Genomic DNA, 13119 nt, shown 5'->3' on the forward strand with positions numbered 1-13119 from the left:
ATGACGGCTGCCTGAAGCTAGGAACCTCTTGGTGTCCTGTCCCCTCTGCCTCCCAAGTTCATCTCAGCGGATTACACAAGATCACTTAACAGGGATCAGTTACCTCTATAGCACAACACAGGCTCACCAGCAGGGCAAAGGGGAGAGGGAGAGGGATGTGTGTTAAAGAGAATGTGCCAGATCCCTTTCATTTGCTATGGGTCAAGGTGGGGTTCCTGGGAGCAAGGAGGTTAAATGATGCAGGGCAAGTTGAAAGCCTGGAAATTTTCCCTCCCTCTCAGTTTTGCCCCCATCTGGGTGGAAGGCTGGCTTGCAAGTTCGTAAAGCCAACTTGGGTGGTGGGTGGGGAGCACTTATCTCAATATCACGGTGATACAAAAGGATGCCATAAGATCAGTGCACAAGGAAGAATTTCTGTTAGGATATGAGAGGTTACGGCCACCATATAAGGATGTCTGGGCAGATGAATATCTTGGTATGTAGAGTGGTTTTAATTGGATTATGTACATCCTGCTTCATGGCTTTGTTAACCGATTTAATGGTTCACCACTTGCATTAAATTTAGTCAAGTCTTCTAATCATTTCCAGAGCTACAAAGTGAATCCAGGGCTCGGTTTCAGAGGCTTGACGCAAGGCAGGGGTGGGGAGGGACAGAAAGTCAACCTCTTTGAAGTTTTTCTATAATCAAGTGGCGTATAAATTTTATGAAACACGCAGCAAACAAACAAATAAATGATTGTGCCCTGGGTGCACAAGGCGACTGGGTGAGGGAGGAGGAGAGCCAAACATGTGGTCATGTTGCGCATTACTCTGATGCTTCTGCCATATGTGTTCTTTCTTCCAAAAAGGTGCAACGCTGGACGCAGAACCTGCACTTTCCTTATAGCTCTGAGTGCAGTGCAGGGACTGGCAAGGAGACACAGCACCCGCCTCTATCGTTCTCCCTTGGCTTGTCCCTTCCAGAAACATGGAAGTTGGGGGGATCCATCTTTTCTTGGGTGCTGCAAGAGACACATTCTCAGACTGAGGAACCAGACAGGCCTCCATAGGAGATATACCACAAGCTAAGTGGCAGAACATGTGCCTGGCATGCAGAAAGCCCCAGGTTCAATCCTTGATGGCATCGCCAAGAAGGACTGGGAGAGTCTCCCTGAGAGTCGTGGCCAGTCAGTGCAGACAACACTAAGCCAGATGGACCAAGGACCTGACTCGTTACGTGGCAGCTCCCAGTGTCCTCAAGAGAGCACTGCTTCGGTCTGCAACAAGGCATAGGAGATAATCCAGGAAGTCTCTCTTGAAACTCCAAAAAGGCTCAAGGCATTTCAAGTGTTATAGTTAAGAATCTAAAAAGAGCCTACAGGATCAGGCACATGGCCGATCTGGTCCAGGATCTTCTCACAGTGGCCAACCTGATGCCTGGAGGAAACCAGCAAGCAGGATTCGAGCACAAGAGCCCACTCCCCTGAGATAAGCCAACAAGTGCAAGGTCAGCCAAGACAATTGCTATGTTAATGGACCAAGCCTAACTATAGGTGATAAAGGCATGTCAGCTCATGTGTCTTGTGCTGTGTGTCAAGGTCAGTCTTGAGAAGTGAGTTCGAGTCTGTACAATGTCTACAATTGTTGCAGCAACAGAAATACTTAATGTTCTGTATCTGCAAAGCCTACAAGCTATATGTATTTATCAACGTCCAGAACTGTGTTAACTGAAGGCTTATCTTCTGCAGCAATAAACTATTTTGGACTTTAAGCTGCCTCTGTGGACAACTGCCACTACGTAAGATTCCCAACAGTTAAGGGCTTTATAATATAATAATAACACCCTGAACTTGGACGGTAGCAAATTGGCAACCAAGACAGATCTCTGAGCAGAAGGTATAATATGCTGACAAGGCTCCCACTCCTGTCAGCCATACATATATTTGAAATTTTGCCTTCTCCTCTCTCTCTTATTCTCACCACCACCTCAATCTCCTGGGTAAGAGTCGTTTCTTGGTTGGTCCTCAGTAAATGTGAAAGCAAGCTACATTTCCGCCTAAGCCATGCGCAACCTTGTCAGCCTTCTGAGTCAGAGAGAGAGATCCACAGGAGCACAATAATTCCTGCTTTGGAGAAATCTGTCAGGTGGGCCATTATCCGCTCTCAGAGCTGAGAGAGGCTTGCACTCCATCTCATCCAGGAAGCAATTACCTGCTGGAGGAGGGCGGGGGTGGGGTGGGGGGGTTCAGAGGCCTCAATTGTTTACCCAAATTGAATTCCAATATCTGCCTCTGGCTGTGGTGACCTGCCTTGCAGCCTTTGAAAAGAGGAGCCCATTCAGGCACAGAGCAGTCTCCCCCACCCCGACCCCCATTTCACACTCTTCCCCCACACCAAGCAGCAAAGCCCCCCCAAAACAGCATTCACACCATCCATTTAAAGCACTATGATGTCCCTTCAAACACTCATGGCTTCCCTCAAATAATTATGGGAGATGTAGTTCATTAATGGTGCTGAGAGTTGTTAGGAGACCCCATTCCCTCCACAGAGCTACAATTCCCAGAGTTCCCTGGGAACGAGGGATTAATTGTCAAAGAACAGTAGCCCTGCAAGGAGCATGTGTGTCTCCTAACAATACTCAGCACCCTTAATGAACTACAACTCCCAGGATTTGGGGGGGAGGGAAATGTTCCACAAACATGGGGATACCACTGAGAAGGGCCGTTCCATTCTCTCATCACCACCCTTCGGGTATCTCAAGTGTGGCACCCAGAGAAGGGTCTCAGATTAAGACGTTGAGATCCGGGAAAGCTCATGCAGTCAAAGATCTATAAAAGCAGAGCTATTTTTCTAGAAAAAGAGGTGCTGGAATTCACTATAAATGCCTCCCTTGTTTGTTTATAATGGTAATGGTGCCCACCTGAGAGGTGACCGTTCCGGCAAGTTCCGGCTGAAAAAACAACAATGTGGCTAAGGTATGAGGGTACTGGACCCTCTTAAGACTTCATAGGTGTAAGAACAATTTGGCAGCCAGTACAGCCAGGACATAACTGGCAACGGATGTTTGGACTTTCTGGCCACCGTCGAGAATCTGGCTGCCAACAAGCACAAGCAGCTGTTTCCAAACAGTCTTCAAGGGCAGCCCAGCGTTTAACACTGGTAATCTAACCTAGACCTGACAGGCCTCTCCGTATGAAGTTGTCTCAAGGTATTTGGAGACTAGGGTGGTTGCGCCAACTGCAAGGCACCCAGAGGGGCAGCGAAGTGGGCCCCACCCACCATGAACAAACAAGGCCCATTCAAAGTGTTTCCATATGTCATCACATTTCTTTGTCTGCAATGAATGGGGAAAGCTTTGATCTGCACATTAAAGTTCCTCCGCTCCAAAATACAGTCCCCCCCACCAAAGGAGTCCTTTGCAGAGCAAAACAGTCTTGTCACTGTTGCAAGCAGTCAATTTCCATGAGCCATTATAACCATGAAGGAAGAACAGAGACACAGAGAGAGAAAATATGCCTAGGAAACAAGGAATTTGTTAAGGGGCAGAGCGATTTTTTTGGGGGGTGAATCTGGTGTCATAGCAAGGCTGCTTTTTGACCCAAGGGTTCATCTAACCTTCATTTTTTACAAGCAAACATGAGAGAAAACAAACATGTAGAATTCCAAATACTACCATTCACAATCAGAAGTACTACAGCAGAAAAACAAACAGGAAAGAGTTCCAGTTCATGTCATGTTAGCAACATCAACAGGAACAAGAAGTTAAGTAACTAAAACATCCATTATTGAGGGAGGGACTCAGCTGAACAAAGGCAAAGCCCTGGCTTCCCTGTGACCTAAACCCAAAGGGATTCTTCTTGCCCTGACTCTGCATCATTGGCAGCCAACACGGGACTCTATTTTGAACCACAACTCTCAGCAGATGGGGATGATGGGAGCTGCAGTCCACAACACCTGGAGGGACAAAGTGTTAGCCACACCTCTGCTGCCTCAATGCATCTGGGAGGCTGTTTACCAAAGAACCAGGAATCAGCTCAGAAGCGGCAGGTGTTTTGAGTCAGCAAATAAAACCCAGTTAGATAGAGCCTGTAAGATCTGCAGCACCTCCTGGAGCAAGGCAACGGAAACACCAAACCACCCCAGTTCAACATCACACATTGCACTACAACAGCGAAACAGAGACAGAACAGACCTCAGAGAAGCCAGGAGAAGGGCTAGCAATTGGCGACCATTTTTTAAGTGTGTGTGTGTGTGTGTATAACACAAAGGAGAATGAACTCCAAGATTCTTCAGGAGCGTTTTGAAGCAAAGCTTCCCATATTGCATCCTGCAGGATGTGCTGAGGAGCAAATAAAAAGGTAAAGGGACCCCTGACCATTAGGTCCAGTCGTGACCGACTCTAGGGTTGCGGCGTTCATCTCGCTTTATTGGCTGGGTGAGCAAATACTCTGGGCTTAATTTCATAGTCTAGTTCTAGATTTGCCAGGCATGCAAGGAAGGTCATCTTGCAAAGAATGTATAATTTTTAAAAAAACAAAATTCACAGAGGGATTTAAGTAAGGAAATGATGCATTAAACATATATATATTAGTGAATGCTTTGCACATTCCATTAATGCCCACAGTTACTCCCTGAGGGACAAGTCCCTGTTGACACCATTTTGCATTAAGCCAGCCAGCCCATCTACGTCTCAGCAGGTTTTCCCAACCGGGCCATGTTAAATTTGGCTGTAATTCCTGCACTGCAATGGGTTGTGGAGGGGGGGCAGTGTCAAATTTTGGCCTCGCTTCCCCCACCCCTTGTGGGACAAGGCATTGTGCAGCCAACAGATTCCTTGTCAAAGCACTCTAGAGACCCAAGTGGTATGAAAAGTTAAGACCGCCCTGGTGTAGATGGTGTTGAGCTACATTGGCCTTATACACTGTATAAGGCACCTGCCTCTTACAGTTTATCTGCACATTGGAGGTGAAGTAGCTCCAGGACTGGAGGGGAAGCTGAGCTTGCTCCATCAGGCCCCTTCAACTGTCATCTGGGGGCAGTCATTGCCTAAGACTGATGCCATGGGAGAGCTTTGCTGGAGGCCCAGCTCTATTGGGCATCTTCTGCCCTTGAACTGCACCAACAGGTCATTCTAGGAACAAGTGTTCAGAAACTGGAGATTTCATTTTCCTCTTCCCTCCCTGTCCCTTTTCCTTGAATGCCGTGTCTTTTTTGGATTGTAAGTCTGTGCAGGCAGGGGCTGCCTTGTTTGGGTAGATTGTATGTATGCCCCTCTGGGAGCCTTTTTGGCTGAAGAGCAGGATACAGATGCTCTGAAAGCAGTGGTTCTCAAAGGGGGCAGTATTGCTCTCCCGGGGGCAGTGGGATTACTTGGGGGGCACTAGGAGGCAAGGGGGCGGCAGAACAACTATTGGACTTTGAAAAGCTGGCATCACTGGATCATGTTCATCAATTTCGTTGAATTAATTCAACTAAATAGTTTTAACTGGCTTTTGAATCAATGCACAATTGTCACTGTTTTAACCCGATTGCGTTATTGTCTTCCTTAGTGGGCTGTGCAAACTGCTATTCTGAATAATGCTTTTTATAGGGCAGGGGATGAGTTTATGGAACCGATGGTGGCCCAAAAAACGTTTTGGGAAATAAATAAAGTACAGGATCATTCTTCAGGCTGCTCAAGAGCCCAGCAGCCAACAAACTGGGGGGGGGGCACATTATAATTAAAACCATGTGTGGGCAGGAAACAAGACAGAAGCTCTTTCTGCCCCGGCTGCTGGGAGAAATTTAAACCAGGCATTTGGTCTCCAGCCCTCTGGAGACACAGCAGCAAGATGGGCCTAGCAGAGAGGCTGCTTTTAGCTCGGGGCAGCGGCAGTGTTGTTTGCAAACGCAGCCCTTCTCTGAAGCCACGGCAGGGAGGCCAGGGCTGTCTCTGTTTACGGTAAATGATAGGAATAAAGGGGTAATACACACGGTGAGAGGCAGATTGGGAACTCCACGTACCCCGATGATGGCGTTCAGCTCCGTCATCGTGACCTGCTTGGCACGCTCAACAGCCTGAGCCACTTGCTGTTGGTGCTGCGGGGACACAGAGAGAGAAAGTCTTGAGGCATCCTGCATCCAAGGAAAATGCCAACCATCGAAAGGTACACCGGTTTGGCTTTACAGTGGTACCTCTACTTACGAACATGATCTGTTTCAGGGTGCCATTTGCACCCCGAAAAGTCCGTAAGTAGAGTGACACTACTGCGCATGCACGAAGCGCACAGATTGTGTGTGCCGGTGACGAACCCGGAAGTAAACACTTCTGGGTTTGCCACATTCGTAACTTGAAAAGCCGCAACATGAAGCAAACGTAACACAAGGTATGACTGTATTTAATTTACAGCTCAACTTTTCCTCCAAGGAGCTCAAGGTGGTGTACACAGGTCTCTCTTGTCTTATTTAATCCCCACAACAACCCTGTGAGGTAGGTTAGGCTCAGAGAGGCTGGGACTGCCCCCCCCTGTCACATCCAATGAGCTTCATGGCAGAGTGCAAGGGGTGGAGATTTACCCTGGACCCTCCCAGCTCCTAGTTTGACACTCCCCACCGAGGGAATTCTGGGAACTACCAAGTCTGTGGGGCACCCCAGAGAATTCTGATAGCTAATTATCAGCATCGCCCCAAAGCCACGCTGCCAAGAACCCCCTGTGCAAGGAAGGCCTGGTGATTAAAGCCAGATTTGCAGAGTGGATGTGTCCCAAAGGACTCACAAAAACAGAGGGGAAGCGATGTACTCAAGAGATCAGAAGCTGCTTCTTAAGAACTTGGTCGTACATCAGTATTTCCTGTCTTCTGGTACGTTTCTCTAAGGAAAGGGGGCTGGGAAGTCTTTTAAGGCTAAAGGCCACAATCCCTCTTAGAAAACTCTCTGAGGGTCATATGTCAACACTGGGTGTGGCCAAGCAGTCAAACACTCTCCCAGCCATTTACTGTATTTTTTGCTCTATAAGACTCACTTTTTCCCTCCCAAAAAGTAACAGGAAATGTGTGTGCGTCTTATGGATCGCTGTGCAGCGATCCCTCTTGCTGTTCTGGCTTCTGAGATTCAGAATATTATTTTTTCTTGTTTTCCTCCTCCAAAAACTAGGTGCGTCTTATGGTCTGGTGTGTCTTATAGAGCGAAAAATACGGTAATTTTGGGGGGGTTAGAAAAAATCATTTCATCGTTTCAAACCTAATTAGGGTTAGGGCAAGAGGCTGTGACTGCTCTCCAAAGGTCACACTCAGTGAGCTTCATGGCTGAGTGGGAAGTTTGAACTCTCGTCTCCCCCAGGTTCTGGTCCTCATGTAATCCCTGCAACAACCCCAAGAGGTAGGTTAGGCCAAAAGAGGCAGTGATTGGTCCAAAGTCACCCAGTGAGTTTTTTTTGGTCAATTGGAGGATTTGAACCCTGCTCTCTCCCAGATCTTACACTGACACTCTAACAGTTACACCACACTGGCTCTCAAAACTGGCTGCTAACACTGCTTTGTGGACAAGTCCCAGAGACGCAAGACCATCCTCTGAGGAACTTGCAGGAAGCGTTTATTGGCTAAGAAAGAAGTAGCTCAGGATGGTATTGAAGCAAAATGGTGGGTCAACCATTATCCCACACTTGACCAAATTAAGCGGTGATTCTTCTGCATATCCATCGACCCATCACTGCATCAGTCCAGCCCTCCTGTCTGCAACCAGGTCTTTAAAATGAGATGAGCCTTTGGTCTCAGCCCTGCAGGGCTCCTCCACAGATTTGGCTTACTTTTCCCCCAGCAAAACCCCTTGGCATCCTTACCTCTTGTGACAGAAAAGGCATGATCTGGGCTAGAATGGTGTTCAGCCTTTTAGCGATCTCCGTCTAGAAAGAAGATAGGAAAGAGAGTCAATTTACTGTCATTCACACACCATATTACAGGTGTGTGTGGCGTGTGGTTTTTTTGGGGTGGGGTAAGGGGAGGAGTCATGATCCAGGGTTTAGAAGCAGCTGCAACAAAAGCTTTGCAACCCCCAGAACAGCATGCCCACATCCTTAGCTGAGATTCCTGCATTGCAGGGGGTTGGACTAGATGACCCTTGGAGTCACTTCCAACTCGACATTTAAATGATCGTATAATTAGTCAAGTTTCCAGTAACCCAAGGTCGAATGAAAAAGAGAAGTCTTTGGCTCAGCTGCCATGCAGCAACTACAGATTCCATATGCATGTTTGTAACAGCAGCACTATGACCACATTTAAAGCACTATGATACTATTTTAAACAGTCAAGGCTTCCCCTAGAGAATGCTGGGAGCTGTAGTTTTTTAAGGGTGCCCCCTATTCCCCTCCCAGAGCTACAATTCCCAGAGTTCCCTGTGAAGAGGGACTGATTGTTAAACCACTCTGGGAACTGTGGTCCTGGGAGGGGAACTGGAATCTCCTAATACCTATCAGCACCCTTAACTACAGTTCCCATGATTCTTTGGGGGAAGCCAAAATTGGTATCACAGTGCTTTATGTTCCAGGCCTATTGCAGTATCCTGCAGTTGGGTGGGGCAGGGTGAACAGGGCACAAGCACACATCAAGTTTCTAATCCTCATGAACCCATAGGTGAGCTTGGAAGTACACAGAGAGCATCTGGCGAAACTTCAGGACTCGGACATCCTTCACTGCTATCAACAGCAAATATGTGCAAAATATACAAGAGCACTTCTTTATTTCAGGAGGTATTCAAGGATACGTAGTACCAGCACCTCTTTTTTTGTTGTTAAAAAGTATGGCACTTCCTATAACCAATTCATGGTGAGTAAAGGTAAAGGGACCCCTGACCATTAGGTCCAGTTGTGACCGACTTTGGGGTCACGGTGCTCATCTCACTTTATTAGCCGAGGGAGCTGGCGTCCAGCTTCCGGGTCATGTGGCCAGCAGGACTAAGCTGCTTCTGGCGAACCAGAGCAGCACACGGAAATGCCGTTTACCTTCCTGCCAGAGCAGTACCTATTTATCTACTTGCACTTTGACGTGCTTTTGAACTGTTAGGTTGGCAGGAGCAGGGACCAAGCAACGGGAGCTCACCCCGTTGCAGGGATTTGAACTGCCGACCTTCCGATCAGCAAGTCCTAGGCTCTGTGGTTTAACCCACAGCACCACCCGCGTCCCTTCATGGTGAGTACCGGTACCTATTTTTCGGGGGGGGGGGAGCAGGAAGCATTGTACAAGCATGTCCATTTCATCCAGGATGTAAAACCCAGGTTTTCCTAGCACAGAAGAAGCCTCTGTATAAGGAAGGGTTAATAAAAGACAAGCACTCCTGGACCAGGGCAGCTGTTAAAACAGTTCTGGGTTCCAAGGCAAACAAAATCTGATCACTGGCCAAGGAATCCACAAACAAGGCGAACAATGGAGGCTGGTCAAAAGCACACATTGGAATGGGATCAAATGATCCAAAATTCCTTTTCATAAGTCAGAGCAGCTTGTTATCAATAAAGCATTTAATTTTTAAAAATGATTTAACAACTCAAGACACATCTCCTGAAAGCCAAAAGGTCCTCTGTTCTTACAAGCTGCTGATTTTCCAGTGAAGGCTATCCAAACAATATCTCTTCTCCTTTGGACAGGAAAAGCTACAGTGAGCATGATGCATGTAGCAGAAACTATTTCTCTTCTAATGGGCTTTGAAAACTGTAGAGGAAGCCTCTGATTCCTGCATTCTACTATTCTTCCCCTTTCGCAGAACATCAGCTGCAGGAAACATTTATATGCAATGTTTTAACGCTAGTTAGTTACTAATTGCTGCTCCCAGGATAAAAGGAGGGGGCACTATTTTCCCCCTCCCCCATAATATTTATATACCACTTGATTGTAGAAAACCTCTAAGTGGTTTACAAAAAGAATAAAACAACAATCTTGTTACTAAGAACAACACACACACACCCCAAATTTACAAACAAGCAATTAACTAAAAACACATCAGGATTCTGCATAAAAAATGTTTTTAGCAGGTGCTGAAAAGAGTACAGGAAAGACGCCCCCCCCGCCTGATGTCAAGAGGCAGTGAGTTCCAAAGTGTACGGTGCTGCCTACACTTCCAAATGCGGAATGGGTGTTATGCAACACCTGTAACAGCGCCAGTTCTGCAGACTGAGGCAGTCGAGGGAGCATATATGGAGTAAGGGAGATTAGGCAGCCTGTTGGCAGGAGAATAATCCTCTCTCTTCCAGTGTCATGGCAGCAAAGGGTTAACTAACAATGGAGTGAACAGCAGATAAACAGGAGCATTCCACCGAAATTTGATCTGCCATCTCCTCCTGCCCCCAATTAAAAAGTTCAGCTAGGAAGCAGCTCTGCATCTGCAATCTCCGGAAACCCCTTTTCAAAAGCTTTTCTATTCTTTATTTCTTTGTCTTGGGGAGGGGGCTGAAATTTAAAGAGCTAGACCATATTGCTTTTAAAAGAGCATCCTTGAACAGATATCAGAAGCAAATAGTAACCAACCAGCCTTTCCCCACTCCCCACCCCAAGAACAGGCCATCAAAAGGAACAGCATCCTGGTTTGCCCAGAAAGAGAACCATTTGCCCCAGTGGCACAAACCCCCATGCGCACACCCCTCACCCTACAGACAGGCTCATGGGCAAAAGAAACAGGGGCTGCTCCCTCCAGAAACCACTGCCAGCAAGACACCACAGAGTCCTGTGGCCTCTGAAGACAGCCTCTGTCAACCTGGTGCCTTCTAGATGTTTTCGACTAAAAGGTAAAAGTTAAAGGACCCCTGGACAGTTAAGTCCAGTCAAAGGCGACTATGGGGTTGCAGTGCTCATCTCGCTTTCAGGCCGAGGGAGCCAGCGTTTGTCCACAGACAGCTTTCTGGGTCATGTGGCCAGCATGACTAAACCGCTTCTGGCACATGGAGGACCATGATGAGTGCCAGAGCGCATGGAAACGCCGTTTATCTTCCCACCGCAGTGGTACCTATTTATCTACTTGCACTGGCATGCTTTCGAACTGCTAGGTTGGCAGGAGCTGGGACAGAGCAACGGGAGCTCACCCCTTCGTGGGGATTCGAACTGCCGACCTTCCGATAGGCAAGCCCAAGAGGCTCAGTGGTTTAGACCACAGCACCACCTGCACTATCAATGCTTCTTAGCCACAATGGCTATGTTCTCCCTCCAACCTTGGAGGTATTCTGGGAGTCACAAGTGGGGAGAATTGCTCTTGCACTCAGGTCCTGTTTTGGGACTTCCATTTGGGACATCTTGTTGGCCACTGTGAGAACAGAATGCTGGACTAGATAGGTGCGCTGGTCTGATCCAGCAGGTTCTTACATTCCTAAGGACAACAGCGCTAGGACTGATGAGAGCTGAAGTCCAAAATATCTGTAGGGCACCAGGTTGGCAAAGGCAGCCTTAAATACAGGATGGTTTTATTGTGGTGGGGGATTCCACAGGTTAGAGGACATCCAGCCAATCAGGGCTGGAGAAAATTCTAGGAGGATTAAGACAAGACTTGCTACATCCTCTCAGCAGCCTTAGAGTCACAAAACTGTAGAATTGGAAGGGACCCTGAACGCAGCAACCACACCTTGACCACTACTCTGGCTGGAAATTCCTCATGCTAAATCTTGCTACCAAATGTATTCCCTTCGCTCTGCTCCTCCCTTCAAGTCCCTCAAGGCAACCCACAAGGATACGGAAGCCGTTTAAAATCAACAAGCAGGCCACAAAAACTCACAAAATTAAAAGTTATCATTAGAGGCAGCCTAAAAACTAAACACTGAGGTACTCTGGGGTCCCAGACAGGACGCAGATGGCCCTTTTGTCACAAAGCCTGAGTTGTAAATATTTCTGCCGTTGGCAAGGATTTCAGAAGCAAACTTTTGTTAGGTTTTTGTGTATGTGTGTGTGACCAGGGGGGTGAGTGGAAACCTCCAAGTTTCACGTTCCGAAACATGGCCTCACATCAAAGCTACACCTTCCAGCTTAACATCCAATTCAATAGTCCGTTTAAAAATATTTGTTCACTTTAGTTAAGTTTGACAAATGAAAAATTTTAAACTCACTTGTCCCTGGTTAAGGCTGAATGAAGGCCTGCCAGGAGAGAGGCGGGGGTCTTGGAAAATGCACCTTCCTCATAAATTCACCCCATTCATCACAGCATCTCAGCCCCCTCGCCCCTCCCCACCAACCAACCTTAATTCATCACCCTCCCGTTTCCACAGCAACCCTAACCCCTCATTCCCCACTAGGACATTATGCAAATAGCTCCTTTGCCTGACCGCAGCTCTCTGCAAAAATCACAATGCCTGTGCCAAGGCAGGTCACATTCTGCTGAGTGCAGGAGCCGCCAATCATGTTGGCTCCACAAATTAACACTGGATAAAAGACACTTGGGAGAGGGACGGGCAGCTGTGGGTGCAGGCAGAGACACTGTCAAGTGAGTGATGGTGAACAAAGGCAACTTCAGCCCACTTAGGAAAAACAGATTCCATCAAGTGCAGTGAGTCCAGGAGCCAGGACCAGAATTCTTACCATATGCACAGAATGCTTACGAATGCAATTTTTGGCCAGGTCTGTGACACATCCCAAGGGATGGCAAGGAGGTGGCAGCAATCATTGGGCGTGATTTAGATAAAGTCAGTGCCAAGCAGGTGGGGCCATGACCCACTGAAAGGCAATTGAAAGCCTGTGTGGTGTTGGTGGTTATAGTGTCAGACTAGGACCGGAGGCACCAGGGTTCAAATCCCCACTTGGCCATTATGTAGTTCAGTGGGTTCGGTCACTCAGCCTAACCTACCTCACAGGGTTGTTGCAGGGACTAGGACCTGAGGAGACCAGGGTTTGAATCCCCACTTGGCCATGAAGCTCACCCTCTTTGTGCTGGGAGATGACACTCACAGGAAAAGTAAATTTTTAAAGAAGGAACCTCTCAAAGCTTTAGCCGTTTTCTCACCTCAAGACTGAAGAACAAACTCACTTTCTCTTCTGCCAAACATGAGGCCAAACTCACCAGGGAAGAACGTTTGGGGGGACAATCACAGCACTCAAAAGCAAGACTAGCTGCCTGCTTACTTAAGTCCATCTTGAAGGAACACGACCCTGAAAAGCTCCCAAAGAAATGGATTCTCCCTGAGTTGTTGCCACCTGACC

The 13119-nt window shown here is 47.6% G+C and overlaps 1 protein-coding gene across 10 annotated transcripts in view; it reads right to left on the reverse strand.

The window, feature by feature from the left end:
• The window catches only part of TLE3 (TLE family member 3, transcriptional corepressor), a 49507-nt gene that overhangs the window by 20688 nt on the left and 15700 nt on the right, over positions 1-13119 (reverse strand). For 6 of the 10 annotated variants that reach the window (XM_053365218.1, XM_053365217.1, XM_053365214.1 and 3 more), the window contains exons 5-6: positions 7797-7859; positions 5983-6057 (exon numbers count right to left, since the gene is read on the reverse strand). In XM_053365218.1, coding sequence (XP_053221193.1) covers positions 5983-6057; positions 7797-7859 — 138 coding nt within the window. Of the gene's footprint in view, positions 1-5952; positions 6058-7796; positions 7860-13119 lie in introns of all 10 variants that reach the window. The other 4 variants (XM_053365211.1, XM_053365210.1, XM_053365209.1 and 1 more) reach the window with 1 other exon arrangement.

Source organism: Podarcis raffonei, chromosome 14, assembly GCF_027172205.1.
Source record: "Podarcis raffonei isolate rPodRaf1 chromosome 14, rPodRaf1.pri, whole genome shotgun sequence".
In the NCBI taxonomy this organism is placed as follows: Eukaryota; Metazoa; Chordata; class Lepidosauria; order Squamata; family Lacertidae; genus Podarcis; species Podarcis raffonei.